Source organism: Schistocerca piceifrons, chromosome 6 (genome assembly GCF_021461385.2).
Source record: "Schistocerca piceifrons isolate TAMUIC-IGC-003096 chromosome 6, iqSchPice1.1, whole genome shotgun sequence".
In the NCBI taxonomy this organism is placed as follows: Eukaryota; Metazoa; Arthropoda; class Insecta; order Orthoptera; family Acrididae; genus Schistocerca; species Schistocerca piceifrons.
This window is the reverse complement of record NC_060143.1, coordinates 314,974,581-314,993,500: the sequence shown is the minus strand read 5'-3', so window position 1 is coordinate 314,993,500 and position 18,920 is coordinate 314,974,581. Positions and strand designations below refer to the sequence as shown.

The window sequence follows — 18,920 nt, the reverse complement described above, 5'->3', positions numbered from 1 at the left end:
ATTCGAACTCTGGACCTATGCCTTTTGTGGGCAAGGAGGCAGGAGACGAGGTACTGGCAGAATTGAAGCTGTGGGCACGGGTTGTGAGTCGTGCTTGGGTAGCTCAATTGGCAGAGCACTTGCCTGCAAAAGGCAAAAGTCCCATGTTCGAGTCTCTGTCCGGCACACAGTTTTAATCGGCCAGGAAGTTCCAAAATTACACTTCTTTCCCCCATAACAACAAACTAATCAGACCTACGAAAAACGCCAAACACATAAACAAAAAAAAAAAAACCTTAGTAATTTACTGAAAATACTTCCACAACCCACATTCCCCACCAGCTACCTGAAATCAAAAACCATGTTAGCACGATGACAACCAAAACTCGAATGAACCCAATACCAAACGTTAAACTCAGCATGTCCACATTCACCACCTGAGGGCACCATCAAATACAACAACATGACATCTATAACCACAATCAAATTAATGTAATAAATGAACACTGAACATAATGAAAACAAACAGTGTATGCTTCAGTGTAAATAAGGAGAACAATTATGTCATATTAAACACAGATGATAAATCTTATGTCAGAAACACCAAGCTTTTAGAGATGAATATTGACTGTCAGGTAACACGGAATGATCCACACAAAAATAGTGGCACAAAGAATGTCATCAACATGTTATGTTCTTAGGATTCTTTCATCAGTTTGTAACAGCCAATTTGTGGTGACATCCTATTCCTAAGTACACCCAGTTATTAGCTATGGGATTCTTTTGTGGGGATCAAAGGCACAAAACATGGACACAATTTTTAAACTGAAGAAAAGAACCGTAAGAGTAATAACTACAAGCAATAGTCCGGCTCATTGTATCAAAAACTGCTGAAACATTATCCTAACTGCACAAAGGGAGTAGGTTATATCTGCCAATTTATTGTGAAAAATCAGGGACATTACTACGTAGGCTATTTCACCAACAGTTCTACAAATAACCATGCAACAATAACCAGTTTGGACACTTAAATACTTATGATAAGCAAACAGAAAACTCAAAACACTTCCTATCATGGCATAAAACTGTATAATAAATTTCCCATGGAGATGAAAAAGATTATTAAAATAAATGTGTTTAGAGTGATAGCTAAACCACTCTTCATAAGTAGTGCATACTACACAATTAAAGAGTATTTAGAAAGCAAAAGGGGCAACTACAACACCCCGTCACATTACAATACATGATCACAATTTAAAACTTCAAGAAAGTAATGTAGCAAGATCTACAGTGCACAATAGTGATGTTTTGTTATTCTCCTGAACACAGTCACTGACCCATCATGAGGGGGATGCTGATTCAACTTTCTAAATGTAATGGGAGGAGGACATGTAGATATGTACAGGGCATAGTTGAGTGTTTAAAGGCCTGAAGGCAGTTTTCTGGACCAACTGAAGGGAGTCCAAGGGGTATAGCAGGATGTTCATGATCCACAATTCACCAGCAGATGTCCCTAATGTGTGCAGGTATGCAGTGCAAAAATTACTTTATATAAGTTATATAACGCAAATTGCGTGTAAATCAAACAACATAATACAATAGGGACTAGCTGCAGTTATTAAGACAATGGGCTCATATTCGGGAGGATGGAATTTCCCAGTCCACTAATCCAGATTTAGGTTTTCTGCAATTCTCCTACATCAATCGTAATAAAAACACTCCCAAGCATTCTATGTACATGTATATTTTGAGCTCTCATTTTCATTTTATTATGTTGACAAACACTATTATCACAGTGAGGTAATTCCTGGATGGATGAATGAATAAATAAATGAGTCAAGTGATATATCAGTAGATGCCAACTAACTGTGCTGGAATCGATGAATAAAACATCTTCACAGAAAATTCATGACCATATATGATTACTTCTAGTACAGAGACAGTTCCTCGTGTTACAAGCAATGGCTGAAGATTCGTGTCTAAAAACAGTGTTTATGTGGGATACATCCAACTTTAAAGAATGTAAACCACTGAATGTAAATATACAGCCCTTCATAATATATCATAACAACCAGATTTTCGCGGTAACTGAAATAATTCTCCACCATTACGGAAGTTACATTAAGAAAACACAGAGCGAGAACTACTTGTTAATATGAGGCAAGAAATATTTATCAGCATTTAGACAACAGTGACGATTTATAATGGCACATTTACTACACCTAAAACGCTCTCGACAAGTTCTTTGTTTACAATCACACAACATCACACGTTAATTCGTAAAATTGATTCAAAAACTATACTTACTGAAACCGGTCTGTCGCTGGCAAATCAGTGAGGGTTGAGTCACATTTCTCATCTTCTAGCTGTAAATTTCACCTCAATACCAAATTACAGCCGTTATTAATTCATCGGTTTACAAACAACCCACACACTGCGTCAATATGAGCGCGAAACTTACGCGCGAAAAATGCAACCAACCTTATACTATGAAAATTTCATAGATGAAAAAGTATTCCATCAAAATTATACATGTTTTTTTTTGCTACGAAGCATGAGTAAAATAAAACCAGCCAGACAATAAAACCATTATGTTTATATGAAACATAAACATTAAAAATAGCAAGAATCTTTTCTGATATCAACACCTAAGAAAAAAAATGAAAGAATCGATATTTCAGCTCCAATTATATCGAAGTAATGATATAAAATAAAGCTGAAGATCCAGCCTAGAATTATCCTCCAGTCCAAAAATGAGGGAATTCATAAGCGTTCTTTCTGAGTGCTTAGAACAGCATCCATTAGAACTAACCCAGTCCATGCTAGCCGTCATTCAGCGTCCAAACATTCCACAGTGAATTTCAAAAGTTAACAATCACACGCGCGGACCTTCAAGTCACCGTCAAGATTCCTCCGTAAGAGTTTTAACGCCGACAATGGTGGGGGTGAGGGAGGGTGAGAGAACTATGTCTGCATCTGCTAATATCAGAAGATAACCTATTTTCGCCGCTCTCAAACATGCTATAAAAGTGTTTTCATCCTATTGTATATTTTTAATCTTTATTTTATTATTTTGCTCTTTTTTCATCGCAAGTTGCAGATGTTCCACAACGATATGGATCACAACCAAACTGTGACTTGGATATCTTTTCCGTTTAATGTTTTTCGAAAAGCGATATCTGAGGAAAAAAATTGTGTAGCTTGTACAGTAACAGACTAGAGTTATCGCTTATGAATAAGAACGTAAGATGACGAAAACATTTTCATGAAATAACATTTTTATCTGAAAAAGTCGGCTAGTTTCATCATCCACGGATCCTTTGTACGATAAATTGTAATGATCTGAAACAAGTCATTCCACACACACACAACAAATTAATATGAAACTATGGCTAGATGCTAAGCATCTACATGCTTTGCTATTCAAAAATATACAGCTGTGACTTAGTAATTCTTACCCACCACATTCTACACATAACAATAATAGAAATTCTTTTACGGAATAGAAGGAGCTGTCAAAAAGAATTTTTTTCAGTTTGTTTCCAAACTTTTACTTCGCTATCTGTGAGACATTATATATCAATGCGTAAGTGATCAAAAATTTTGGTTGCAGCAGTGTTAACCTAATGTGATGTAATGAATATTATTTAATCTTCTGATATTGTACTTATATATCTCATTGTTTGTTTTGCACTGCAGTGGATTATTTACAAACTTCACGAAGGAATAAATATAATGTGAAGCAGTAGTCAAAATGCCCAACTTCTCAAACAGATGTCTACAAGATGATTGAGTGTGAGTACCACATATTACTCTTACAGCACCTTTTTGACCAATGAAGGTTTTTTTCTTAAGAATGAGATACCCTGGAACATTATTCTATATGACATTATTGAATTCAAATATGCAAAATGCGTCAATTTACTAATTTTATTCTCTCCAAGATTTAGGGTGATTCTAAGTTCAATGCGTATATTGTTGCAGAAACAGCCAGTGTATAGAAGACTTTGCACAATAGTGTTTACGGTCATTGCATTTCCTTTTCTTGAAGATAGAGAATGCTTCTGCTGTATGTTAAGGGTCTGGGAGGTTGCAGTTCCACAACATCCATCTATTATTATCAAGGAAATATTTTATTTACTGTTAAGCCTCCATATTTAATTAGTTCAGCAGTTTTCTATCTATTCCGGTAGCCTTACTTTTCTTCATGAAGCCCCTTGTAGCTCCTCCAACCATAACTGGATCTACTGCATCATTGTAGATACATTGCCCATCGTAATATTTTGTCTTGTGGGTATCCATAAATTTGTATAATGTTTCATCTACTGTTCATTGCGTGTAATGTACAGTGAGGATGCCTTTTCTTCCTTCTTTGAGGCTTTCATGACTTTGTATGTGAATTGCTCTCTGTCATGTACACACTGTTCTGAGACACTATGAATGACATTTACTTACTTACGAAAGTATATACATACAGATACACCAAGCAGTATTTATAATAATAATAATAATAATATAAATTTTAGTGTCATTGAACTTTACAGGACTAGACAAAGTCAATATTAATAAGTAAAGGATTGTATTTATAAGTTTATACACCAAGTAGTGCAGGATAGACTTTCTTAATATATCCACAGGTATCTCCCCATTCATGCTACATACTGCAATTTCCCTTAGAACTGCATTCAAAAAATTCAGTAACCGAATAAAAAGGTAAACCATCTAATCTGTTACACAAGTTGTGTTTAAATAAATTTAAAGTATATTACTTATTTCTAAAGGTAACTTATTATACATTTTTAAGCTTAAAACTTTATAACTATTTAATGATTTTGACAATCTATAGAATGCCACATCTATTTTCTTGCTATTTCTAGTATTATTACAATGAACGTCTTCATTTAAGAGCTGGCTGGAAAAATTATTTTTTATGAAAATTAGAACATGGTATATATACAGATTAACAACTGTACGACAACTTAAATTTACAAATAGTGGCTTGCATGTTCCCACTTGTTTGAACCTTTAGTAATCCAGACCACACTTTTTGAAGCAGAAGAATATCCTGGACATGGCTGCTGTTCCCCCAGAAAATAATTCCCTATGAAATGATACTCTGAAAAAATGCAAAATATGCTGATCTAACATAATTATCTGGGACACAGCTCTTTAATTTCCTCAGCAAATAAATTACTATAGAAAGCCTAGCACTTAAGTATTTAATGTGTGGTTTCCATGAGAGTTTACTGTCTATGTTTAAGCCGAAAGATTTAATACTATCTGAGTTGTCTGAACATGGTAAATTACAAAGACTAAAAACATATTTGTTGCGTCTTACCTTCATTTAAACAAAAGCCATTGGCTCTAAACTAAATATAGGCCTGAGATATTGTATGTTCAGTTAAACTGTGCTGTTCATTGAAGTCAGAGCTACTGTTAAAAAAGGTAGTGTCATCTGCATACAGTATAGTTTGAGAGTTGATAAAAGGCGGTAAATCGTTGATAATTAATGCAAATAGCAAAGGGCCTAAAATTGAGCCTTGTGGCACACCATATCTAAGTGTGACTACACTAGACTTATCGTTACCTATACATACAATTTGTTGGCGGTCATTAAGAAATGATTTGAACATTTTAGTGCGAACACCTTTTATTCCATAATAAAACAGTTTCTCTATCAGTACCCCATGATCAACACGATCAAAAGCGTTGCTGAGGTCGCAAAAGGTAGTCTGAGCATATCCCATTGCTTCAAATACATCCAGCACTTTTTTTAACGAGTATGACCATGGCATCCACAGTTGACCTGCCTTTTCTAAAACCAAACTACTCATTACATACTAGGTTATATTGTTCACGATAGGAACAAAGTTGGGAGTAGATTCAATAATTTTAGAAAAAATTGGAGTAATGCATATAGGTCTATAACTAGATGGACATGTTTTATCACCTTTCTTAAAAATAGGAACTACTCTAGCCAATTTCAAAATGGTAGGAAATATTCCCTCACCAATATATCTATTTATGAGATAGATCAATCGGTCAAAAATACATTCAATTTTTCTTTTTATAGAACTACTGGACAAATCAAAAATATGAACACTCTCAGATGGTTTAAGAATTTTAACAACTCCTAGAACATCACTAAAATTAAAATTTGAAAATGGAATTTTTTCCCCAAAAAGCTTCATCAATTCTGCATGGGATTCATTGGGTTTTGCTATGTTTCTACAAATTTTTTCCACAAAAATTGTTAAAACTATCTGGGAATAAGTTCACAACCTCTTTTTTGCCACTATTGGAAGGTGAATTTATTACCTTCCATGTTGTTTTACATATATTTATAGATCTGTTAGTTATACCAAACATCAACAATTTCTTTGCATCATTGACACTTAGTTTGTATTCTCTCTTAGCTTCAGTATGCACTAATCTAGCATTTTCTGTCCTATACTGTCTATACAGATCTAAATAAAACAGTGATTTATTTTTATATGCAGTAATTGAAGAGTGTACCACTCACGTTGGTTCTTAGATTTGCTTTTTTTTATGTGAAAGGGGATACACTCTTTTTTTTTATAAACGCCTCAAAAAGTGAACAAAATACTGAAAAAATTTGTTAAACGTACCATCAGCAGAGCAACATTGATAACTGTGAAATAAACGTTTTCAGCTAAAATTGCACAATGAATTCTTAAAACTGCATAAATTTACTTCATTCAGAGGTCTAGAAACTACTAACTACTTTTACCAGCAACAGTACTCTTATTAGGTAACTTAATATTACTTCATTCACATATCACAGCATTGTGATCTGAAAACTGAAAAGTGGCAACATCTGTGGTACAATAAGCCTCATCGACAGTTGTAAAAATATTGCCAAAACATACTGATCCTCTTGTCATTTTGGAAATTAAAAAAATAAACTTATATTGTCTTAATAGATTTTATAATGCATTCACACTTTGATTATCCTCAGTTACATCAAATGCAGAATTGACCACTCCCCTTATAGCAATGCTAAATTTTTCCCATTTTGACCTACACAAAAAAAATAAACAAATCATCAAGTTTGTCTAAAAAACAGAAGGATCTCCAGTTGAGGATCTATAAAGTACAATTATTAGCGGTTCAGCGTCTTCCAAACAGAAACCTGAAACCTGAAAATCAAACTCATGACAAAGAAAATCGAGGTCCAATTTAAAATCATTACGCAAAGAATGCTTTTTAATATACACTGCAGTGCCTCCATTATTATGCTGTTCCCTACAATAACTGATAACTACTATATAACCATCTAATAGTTCAAATGGCAGTTCTTCTTTCTTATACCAATGCTCACGTAAATGCAAAATATCTAACAACTTTCAACAGCAAAGTTATCTTCTACTACACATTTATGTCTGAGACATTGAACATTGAGATACTCTATTTTAAACTCAGATCTACCTGTTGTGACTATGCTTACATCACCTTGGATATTTCTCTTCAGTTTATTAATTATATCTTCAAAAATGGCAGGGTTATTAATTAAATCTTCACAAGTAGCAGGGTTAAGACCTAGATATCATTTCATACCATCATCTATACCTACTTGTGTCAAAGTATTTCCTGGCCATTCCCTAAAAAACTTTCACTGGTAAAGGTCATTGGGATTGGTTCACAACCATTTAAGTATGTAAGCCTGTCTTTTACAATGTTTATAATTGTCCTACACAAACTAGCCTTGCCACGGGTGTTGAGATGTTGTCCACGTCTAGTGAAAAGGCTGCGATTACAATTAGCAAAACTGATAATACTTACATTTCTAAAATGTTTACAGATACGCCTATATTTTTCATTTTCCTTTAATGTTTCTTCGTTACCACAAGACCAAGACTCAGATCATGTCGCTGAGGGATATTTATCACCACTATGCTTGTATGTGTAAGCACTGACAAAGTCTTCTTTAGTTCATTAACAGCTTCTGAAGTATTTTTTCTGGCCACATCATTTGCTCCTGACATCAACGCCACAGTGTCATAGGAAGAAAGATCCTCGGCTTCTATATTAAAAAACAAAAACCAGCCTCAATTGCAAAAAAAGCACCTAGGTTAAATGTTTAAGTTAGAGTTTATGGCGGGTCATGGCCCATCGAAAATAGGCGTATGAGGTGGAGCATACACCATTAAGTTAAGTATTGGTTTTGACTTTGTACATATGTACTTTTCGTGTTTTTCTTTTATTTTTCGTTTATAAATGTATAGCTATGGTGTTGTTTTAATCATTGACAAAGGTCTTCTTAGGCACTTGTGAGTTTTATTGTTGTTCTGAAGAAAGTTTAGTTATCTACACCGAAACATGGGTTAACATTTAACACTAGGTGCTTTTTTCACAATCGAGCCGGGGCTTTAGTTTTTTAATATATTAACCAACGATTGCTGACGCGCTGTGATGTTGAAGGTTCTTATATCCTTGGCTTCATTTACAGCTGATGAAGCGACGTCATGAAAGCACGCCGCCAGTTACACAGCTCCATGTACTATATAATTCTGAAGGCTTTCAGATTGGTTCAGTTGGAAAGAAAGACATCTGCCATGACTGTCACCAAAAAGAAGAATTTTAGCTCTTTTCGTTTTGATTTTTATTTTGGATTGAAACAAGTCTGGGTTTATCTGCAGATGGGATAGACCTAGTTTCTTCAGTACCGTCGTCTGGAAGCAGGAGAGGTTCAAATCTGTTCTTCATTGGAGAGAAACTGTTATCTTGATCTACTTTCTGCTTCGCTATTCTGGTCGATTGCTTACGAGACCTAACTGATTCCCATCTCCTAGGCATGTGTAGATTATTTGTATCCCCATTTATATTAAGCATGCCCTGCTCAGTCACATCTTTACTGGTTTCTTCCAGATTTTTTATTCTAGTTCTCAAAGCACAATTCTCGTTCTTCATAACTTCCATGTCTTTTTACAACACATTAATTATTTCTAAAGCACTGAAATACTCACTGTTTGCATGAACCACACCTCTGTGTTCTTCACAATGGGCGCAAGTACCACAAAACTAGTCCTTACTTACATCGATTTCTTTAAAATTTGGCAAATTTCCACATTTAAAATGATACCATCTGTCACATAAATCACATAAGATACCGTTTTTCACTATTTTATTAAATTTACGATACTTATCATTCAATACAAAACTACTTTTCGTAGGAGCTGACACAACATCACAACTACCATTTGTCGCCATCTTAGTCTTTTTAGTATTTATCATCGTAGTTTTACACACAATTCAACAGGTTTCATTGGAAAATTCGCTCATTCTAAGAAAAAGACAAAATGTTGTTGAGACTTCACAAAAATCCTCCTTCAGAGCTAACAGGACACACATACACTCAGATATACCTGCAAGGCTACATTGTTCAGGTCAATTACTTATCCCATTTGTTACCAACCAACAGATTTCCAACAGATGTTACGGAGACGGTATGTGGCTTACACACACACAAATTTTCCCTGCTTCGAAAGTTAAAGCATATTTTGTGCATAACGCTAACAAAAATACGTCTATTCAGTGACGTACAACATAAGCACTATGTAGCAGACAATAATTGGTAATTCATACCTGTGTTGAAATATAATATGCACTACTATATAACTTTTTCACTATTTATTGAATTTCATTTATATCTATAACAATCGGCCAACATGACCCACCACAAAACACCTATCGCTTCATCAAAACAATCTAAAGATGGGAATGAAACAGCCTTTTTACTTTATCGATTGAGTATTTTTATTATGTAGCGAAGAATGTCATTAAGAAATGTATTTTTCTCCTTCAATAGATGGCAAAATAAGTGTGTGGAGCACATCTCATATGTAAGTCCGTTTCTTTATATCTCTTTATATGTGAGCAATTGACCATTTAGTAATCTGAGTATTTGTTTTCAAATTATCATGTAAAATCACATAATGCATAGTAGGTCACATTCTGTTGATAATAAACATTGTCTAGTATCAGGTAATACTCATTATAAGTAGCGATTAGAAGTTAATTTTTTAATGAATAAGTTAATTAAGTGAGTGACCAGTTCTTGTTTTAAGAGGAAACATGAATTACTGATCTGCAGGCACAATTTTTGCGGCTCGTAAAATAGATAAATTCGTGTAGTGTAACATGGATTAAGTGATGTAATTCTATTTTCAAGTGTTTCAGCTGCGTTGCAGTCTGTGATAAGTGTGGATGCTGCCATGTAGCACTCATAGCCAGGCAGGGAGTGGTATGTATAGATAGTGGGCAGTAATTTCATTGATGCGTTTGTCATGGTAATTGAAGGCAGAATTCAGTGATGCTGCCCCATGGAACTGTGGGCTTTGCAAAAAAGACGAGACAATCGCTGAAAAGGAAGCAAGGATTTGCGCCTGATTATGCGAAATTTGAACTAGACAAGATACAGGGGGGAAAAGAACATGGAAACTGAGTAAATGTAATACATAATGCACGAAAGGGAAACAGCTCTACAGCTTCATCTACATATGAGGCATCTAATAATTTCGACTTGTTACCTGAAGAAGGAGGGGAAGAGCTTTGTCCACCTGCAGGTCACAATAGAGTGCAGAAGATCTTAAGCATAGAAACTGAATGCAGGTTGGTATCAAGAGAAATGAAGAAGAAAAGAGTTTTGCTGCTAGGTAGTAGCCATGGGAGGGGTATTGTGAAGCCAAGTGCTAGCATTATACAGGTGACAGTGGACATACGGAAATTGTGTGAAGATTTTGACAAAAAGGATCAGGTTAGTATAGTAGTTAGAGCAGGGAACAGATAGGATAAAGATAGAAATTACTACATTAGGCATGATCTGGATGAAATAGGACAGTGTGAGTTTTGTGGAGGTCCGCAGCGCCATGACCAGCACTGACCCACATACTCTGAATGATACACTGGAATAATCGAATTGTACACTGGAAAAATTGAATCATGCACCGAAACGATGAAACGTATCTTACATAAGTTTTTATATCAACTGCACTACACAGAACCACTTATAAACAATTGCAGCAGTATGTAATCGAGATGTATCCAGTAATGAGCACTGTAACCATCTCCACCAGAACAGCGACTACGCTGGAAGCACTGCAAGCACAGGTAACTGAACTGCCTAAGCAAGTTGTGAGTAGTGGGACAACCTTCGCGTCAAGACATGTTGCATTGTTGCCAAATTTATTCAAGATGGCGGCGATGACGTCATCCAAGATGGCGGCGATGACATCATCCAAGATGGCGGCATGTAGACTTGGCAACATCGCATGACGTCATCCAAGATGGCGGATTTAGGCGGGAGAAAAGGCCAATTGTGCTACGTCCACTAACCTAACCTCAAGAAAAAATGGCGGGAAGTTTGACTTTTGGTGGGAAAACAGCCCAATTGTGCTATGTCCACTAACCTAAGCCTCCAGAAAAAAATGGCGGGAAGTTTGAATTCCAACACGATAATGCATGCAAAGACCGTACTTGTCTTTATTATTATTGATTATCATTCACTAACATTCATTATCATTTATTATTATTTATTATCATTTATTATTATTTATTATTATTTATTATCATATATTATTATTTATTATTATTGACCTGCCTCCACTAGAAAATTGCCTACAAATTCAAATTCCAACACGATAATGGCTGCAAAACCTTACTTTTGTTTATTACTATTCATTATTATTTATTAACATTCATTTTCATTCATTGTCATTTATTATCATTCATTATCATTTATTATCATTTATTATCATTTATTGTTATTATTATTATTATTATTATTATTATTATTATTATTATTATTATGTATTATAGGCGTACATCCACTAGAAAATTGCGCCAAATTCAAATTCCAACACGATAATATCTCGAAAACTGTACTTCTATGTATTATCATCGTTTATTATTTATTCAAGACGTCCGATTTTCTCGGCGAGAAAGCCATTTTCCTTACATCCATAACAAAAATATATCACAAGTTCAAATGCCAACACCATAATTGATCACACGTACAAACTTTCTCCCTCAGTTATCTTTTTTCACTGGTAGCCTATCATAATCGCGTCAAATAATAAACTGCTCTTATAGTAACGTAAGTCACGTCCTTTGATTTTGCAGGGGGGAAGGGACTGAAGACTTTATTTCAAGCAGTACGGTCATCACTTGTTCTCCAACACAGTAAGCACACACATCTTTGATATCGCAGTGCAGTCACTACGACGTCCGCGCTCCAACTGAATTAGTTCAAATCCTCACCACCCCCTATCCAGCGCTCAGAGACACTGCCTACGCCTGTCACGTGAGGTGGCCGGCCACTAGCTCAGGGGGCGAGCCCAGCGATCGCTCCCACGTCGTAAACATGTTTTCGCTGGACACACTGGAACTTGTCGAGTTTGACGTCACAGCGGCCACGTGTATTCGACGCCTCCGCACGTCCCCGCCAAAATTGTCTGCCTCGGAGCTGAATCACACAACGGTCGACCGTTCGCTGCCACCCTTTTGGCGCCACGTTCAAATCTGTCGATGCCGACCGCTCACCGTCCACCACGTGCCCTGTGCGAGCGAGAACGCAGTGCTACACTTTTGGCAGCAAAGTTTGCTCGGCAGTGGAATCCGCCATGACTATATATCAGCACGTTTGGACCGCACTAGAACGCCCGCTAATATTGCTCGCGCGTAATAACTGTGCAATCGCTGCGCCAAGCCCCGATTACGTCACACACCCTCTATACACGCGACGGACATAGCCTTCTGTAAATACCCGGAAAAAGACTGTTTATTTCACATATTACGGTTACGCAGGTGTGTTCAAACTGACTTCTCCATGCTCGCACAGCAAAACACCAGAGCACAGCTGACGTATGCGTGGCCGGCTGACGTCAAGCGACCAGCGGTGCCCGCACACCCCCATGGCCAACGCACCAGCTAGGCGGCGAGCGGCGCCTCAGGGTCCCGCACAAACGGTCAGCCGCGCTCGTCTCCACGAGCACTTAACGCCGGACACGATGGAACCTGTCGACCGCATGCCGGACAAAGGATACGTTTGGCGCCAGAGTTTTACCGACAGTGGAATCCACCATGACCGTATAACAGCGCGTTTGCTCGTCGCGAGAACGCTCGCTAATTCACTCTCACCACCCCGCTATATTAAATAATTGAATTTACAATTTCATATACGTATGCAAACGTGTTCAAGTCCCTAATTTCTACTACTTTTCGAGGACCAGACCGCCACCTCCTCCTAGGAACCAGCGCCAAGTTTGAAATCTGCCAATAAACAAAGCTCACTTGCGCTTCCGCCACCAACCTAAGAAAATTGTTTCAAATTAAGCCACCAGCAACCAACTTCTTCCTACACGTTTCTGGTAAATGGGCTCACCCTGCACTAGGCCCATGGATGGAGGAACGAATTTACTTTATTTAGGAATGGAGTATATGTATCACACCGACATGTCCCACATCATACAGACCTGCAAAACACTCCTACATAACTCATTTATAATGTTCTAGACACACGCTTGCTAATTGTAAACAGTTAAAAATAACTCATCGCACAGCCAACAGACATACGAACCGCTCGTAAATAATGCAAAACATTTACCTCCAAATAGCCAAACAACTGCTAATTTTCGGAAATAATTTCAGTGCATAGGCTGATGGAAGGAGGAACGAGTGTACTTTATTTATTTGCGACATATCTTTTTCAAACTTTTACTTCTCATAGGTTTCGATATGTAACGCTCACATAAGGCAGTTTCTGAACTCCAGTAGTGTACTACACTTGGCAACACAACCACATCCATCAAGATATTCATTCCAATACAGACCTGTAACTCCTCTACAGATAAATTTGTCCAGTTATTTATCTACTCACTCACATTCTGACCAGATTGCCGTTATTGCGCAAAAACAGCTCAGACTGCGCTGTGCTGCTCGGGGAAGTAAGGAAGGACTGCACTCTATTTATTTGGAGCCCTTTTATTTAGTTGTGGAGTATATTTATCACAAAACACCCGCACTGATCCCACTGTGGTCATTTGACACAGGCCACAAACACGCAAACAACTCCTAATTTCACCACACAATAGCAAACAGCTCTTAAATAATGCAGTACACAATATCAGCAGACGAGCTCTGTACTCTTAAACTCTCCAAATAAAGCACTGCACAGTGCACAGACATGCTCGCAAAATAGTGCAACAGATGCGCCCAAACACCACCAGCTGCCAAACCGAGCAAAAGTCTCTGCTCGGCCTCCCCCAAACATGACCTCAACACAGTCGCATTCGCACCTATCACTGGAGAAACTGATATCGCCTATGCGCCTTAGATTACGCTCCAAGGCAGGCCGCGCGCGCGTTCGGTCGGCGGGGAACGGGGTTCCAGAGTCTCCAGCCAAGTTCAGCTTCCGAGCGCTCGTGACAGCCGACACATGTGAAAGCTGCATTGTTTTTCTCATGCATACCGCCGGCGTCTCAGGTCTCGACCTGCCTTTACGTCTATTCTCAGAATAGCTCATAGCTCGTTGACACACTCGATTAACGCGGCCGGGAAAACATTTACTACTCGTATGCAACCGAGATGGTGACGGAAAACCAATCACTCTGATCTGCGCTGCAGGCACGTGTAATCATTGAGAACACTCTATTTTTTTTCGAACAACTTATTTAACCATACACTGTATCTATCACGTTATCACAAAACACCAATCCCAGATGTGCCGTGGGCCATGTTGCACAGCCCACAGACCGCACCCAATCATAATTTCAGTACAGACTATAGCAAACTGCTACTAAATAATACATCACACAGATGTGTAGATATGCTCAGTACTCGTAAACTATCCTAATAAAGCATAGCAGAGCCTGCAGATCCGCTCGCAAAATAACTCATCAGACGTGCGCAGGTACCCCCACTCTGCACCTTGCCCACAGGATCGTGAAGTCACTCATCCGTCTGATTTGAGACCTCGCACAGCCCCTGCTCGGCTTCCGCAAGCGTGAGTTGTCGCGGTCAAAGCGCTCGTCAGCGGTCAAAGCACACACATACGTCTGTCCAAGACCGTGAACCCGTGCCACGACCACCGAACGCGGGTGAAAGTAAACTTTATATCAACGTAGCATAATTCCAAAGCTCAACCTCAATACGCTAGACACATCATAGCAGCACATGTCTTTACCTCCTATGACACTGTAGCACACTGCACATTGCTCCTCACACACATTACACGGCCCTTTAACTAAACATAACTACACTTCCCTGCTCTCGCCTCGTCGCGTGACCAGCCATCTAAAAACCTTCTCAATATTATTCTTACTTTACGATATTTTTTTAAAAAAATAAGATCTAATTTACACCTCCCACCGCACCTAACCTCACACCCGTCCCACCATCAACATACGCAAACGTCCTCAACCCTATCTTGACACTCATATATCACCCCACAAACCATGCTCGTCAATCAATTTACCATTCTCATCCACTCTGTTCGAATTACAAACGTAGCCTCTATCTAAACACCAATTAACTCATCTTTCTCACACTTTCAACAGAAAAATTAATTTTACACACACACAGAAATACCAAACGCAATTAAAGAGTCAAACTTTTATACAGAGCATCAAGCACCATCCTTTTTTCAGCAGTTATTGTAAATGCTATTGTGTGTGTTGCCTGAATGTACTGATCTTCTGCAAATATGTTCCAGGTAGGATGAAGGGTTGGGCTCTGCGGTTTATACTGACAAAATTGATGATGAAATTCCTTTGACTTAAGTGACTTACAACCACATGCTGTGTGTTCCATGTAATCCACAGTAGTGTCCCTTAATCCTTAGCATGTAATATCAAATAAATGATGTATCTTGATTTTTTAGAATAACGAATATTATATTAATAAATTTACTAAAATTTGTTAAATATGTACCTCTGATCATCCTTTTTTCGGCAGTTATTGTAAAGTGTATTATGTGTGTGGCCTGAATATACTCATTGTTGTTGTTGTTGTTGTTGTTGTTGTGGTCTTCAGTCCTGAGACTGGTTTGATGCAGCCCTCCATACTACTCTATCCTGTGCAAGCTTCTTCATCTCCCAGTACCTACTGCAACCTACATCCTTCTGAATCTGTTCAGTGTATTCATCTCTTGGTCTCCCTCTACGATTTTTACCCTCCACGCTGCCCTCCAATACTAAATTGGTGATCCCTTAATGCCTCAGAACGTGTCCTACCAACCAATCCCTTCTTCTAGTCAAGTTGTGCCACAAACTCCTCTTTTCCCCAATCCTATTCAATACCTCCACATTAGTTATGTGATCTACCCATCTAGTCTTCAGCATTCTTCTGTAGCACCACATTTCGAAAGCTTCATTTCTGTTCTTGTCTAAATTATTTAACGTCCATGTTTCACTTCCATACATGGCCACACTCCATACAAATACTTTCAGAAACGACTTCCTGGCACTACATTTTATATCCTCTCTATTTCGACCATCATCAGTTATTTTGCTCCCCAAATAGCAAAACTCATTTATTACTTTAAGTGTCTCGTTTCCTAATCTAATTCCCTCAGCATCACCCATCTTAATTCGACTACATTCCATTATCCGCGTTTTGCTTTTGTTAATGTTCATCTTATATCCTTCCTTCAACACACTGTCCATTCCTTTCAACTCCTCCTCCAAGTCCTTTGCTGTCTCTGACAGAATTACAATGTCATCGGCGGACCCTAGAGTTTCTATTTATTCTCAGTGGATTTTAATTCGTACTCAGAATTTTTCTTTTGTTTCCTTTACTGCTTGCTCAATATACAGATTGAATAACATCGGGGAGAGGCTACAACCCTGACTCACTCCCTTACCAACCACTGCATCCCTTTCATGCCCCTCAACTCTTATAAGTGCCATCTGGTTTCTGTACAAATTATAAATAGCCTTTCGCTCCCTGAATTTTACCCCTGCCACCTTCAGAATTTGAAAGAGAGTATTTCAGTCAACATTGTCAGAAGCTTTCTCTAAGTCTACAAATGCTAGAAAAGTAGGTTTACCTTTCCTTAATCTGGCTTCTAAGATAAGTCGTAGGGTCAGTATTGATTCACGTGTTCCAACATCTGATCTTCTTCGAGGTTGGCTTCTACCAGTTTTTCCATTCATCTGTAAAGAATTCGCGTTAGTATTTTGCAGCCATGCCTTATTAAACTGATAGTTCAGTAATTTTCATATCTGTCAACACCTGCTTTCTTTGGGATTGGAATTACTGAATTCTTCTTGAAGTCTGAGAGTATTTTGCCTGTCTCATACATCTTGCTCACCAGATAGTAGAGGTTTGTCAGGGCTGACTCTCCCAAGGCTATCAGTAGTTCTAATGGAATGTTGTCTACTCCTGGGGCCTTGTTTCGAATTAGGTCTTTCAGTACTCTGTCAAACTGTTCATTCAGTATCATATCTCCCATTCCATCTTCATCTACATCCTCTTCCATTTCCATAATATTGTCCTCAAGTACATCGCCCTTGTATAGACCGTCTATATACTCCTTCCACCTTTCTGCTTTCCCTTCTTTGCTTAGAACTGGGTTTCCATCTGAGCTCTTGATATTCGTGCAAGTGGTTCTCTTTTCTCCACAGGTCTCTTTAATTTTCCCCCTAGTGACATGCGTCTCTACATCGTTACATTTGTATTCCTTTTTGCCTGCTTCATTTACTGCATTTTTGTATTTTCTCCTTTCATCAATTAAATTCAGTATCTCTTCTGTTACCCATGGATTTCCATTAGCCCTCGTCTTTTTACCAACTTGATCCTCTGCTGCCTTCACTATTTCATCTCTCATAGCTACCCATTCTTCTTCTACTTCCTGTCAATTGTTCCCTTATGCTCTCCCTGAAACACTGTACAACCTCTGGTTCTTTCAGTTTATCCAGGTCCCATCTCCTTAAATTCCCACTTTCTGGCAGTTTCTTCAGTTTTTATCTACAGTTCATAACCAATCGATTGTGGTCAGAGTCCACATATGCCCTGGAAATGTCTTACAATTTAAAACCTGGTTCCTAAATCTCTGTCTTACCATTGGATAATCTATCTGGAACCTTCCAGTATCTCCAGGCTTCTTCTATGTATTCAACCTTCTTTTATAATTCTTGAACCAAGTGCTAGCTATAATTAAGTTATGCTCTGTGCAAAATTCTACCAGATGGCGTCCTCTTTCATTCCTTACCCACATTCCATATTCACCTACTACCTTTCCTTCTCTTCCTTTTCCTACTGTCGAGTTCCAGTCACCCACGACTATTAAATTTTCGTCTCCCGTCACTATCTGAATAATTTCTTTTATCTCATCATACATTTCATCAATCAATTCGTCATCTGCGGAGCTAGTTGACATATAAACCTGTACTACTGTGGTAGGTGTGGACTTCGTATCTATCTTGGCCACAATAATGTCTTCACTATGCTGTTTGTAGTAGCTTTCCCACATTCCTATTTTTTTATTCATTATTAAACCTTCTCCTCCATTACCCCTATTTGATTTTATATTTATAACCCTGTATTCACCTCACCAGAAGTCTTGTTCCTTCTGCCTCCAAACTTCACTAATTCCCACTATATCTAACTTTAACCTATCCATTTCCCTTTTTAAATTTTCTAACCTACCTGCCCAATAAAGGGATCTGACATTCCACGCTCTGACCCGTAGAACGCCAGTTTTGTTTCTCCGGATAACAACATCCTCCTGAGTAGTCCCTGCCCGGAGATCTGAATGGAGGACTATTTTACCTCTGGAATATTTTACCCAAGAGGACGCCATCATCATTTAACCATACAGTAAAGCTGCATGCCCATGGGAAAAATTATAGCTGTAGTTTCCCCTTGCTTTCAGCCGTTCGCATTTCCAGCACAGCAAGGCCGTTTTGGTTAGCATTACAAGG

The 18,920-nt window shown here is 38.1% G+C and overlaps 1 protein-coding gene across 1 annotated transcript in view; it reads right to left on the bottom strand.

Annotated features, from left to right (window-relative positions):
• Positions 1-2,430, bottom strand: part of LOC124802611 (protein lethal(2)denticleless) — a 66,146-nt gene extending 63,716 nt beyond the window's left edge. The window contains exon 1 of the mRNA XM_047263495.1: positions 2,287-2,430. Within this exon, the coding sequence (XP_047119451.1) occupies positions 2,287-2,338 (52 nt within the window). The 5' untranslated portion in view covers positions 2,339-2,430. The remainder of the gene's footprint in view (positions 1-2,286) is intronic.
• Between the last annotated feature and the right edge of the window lie 16,490 nt (positions 2,431-18,920).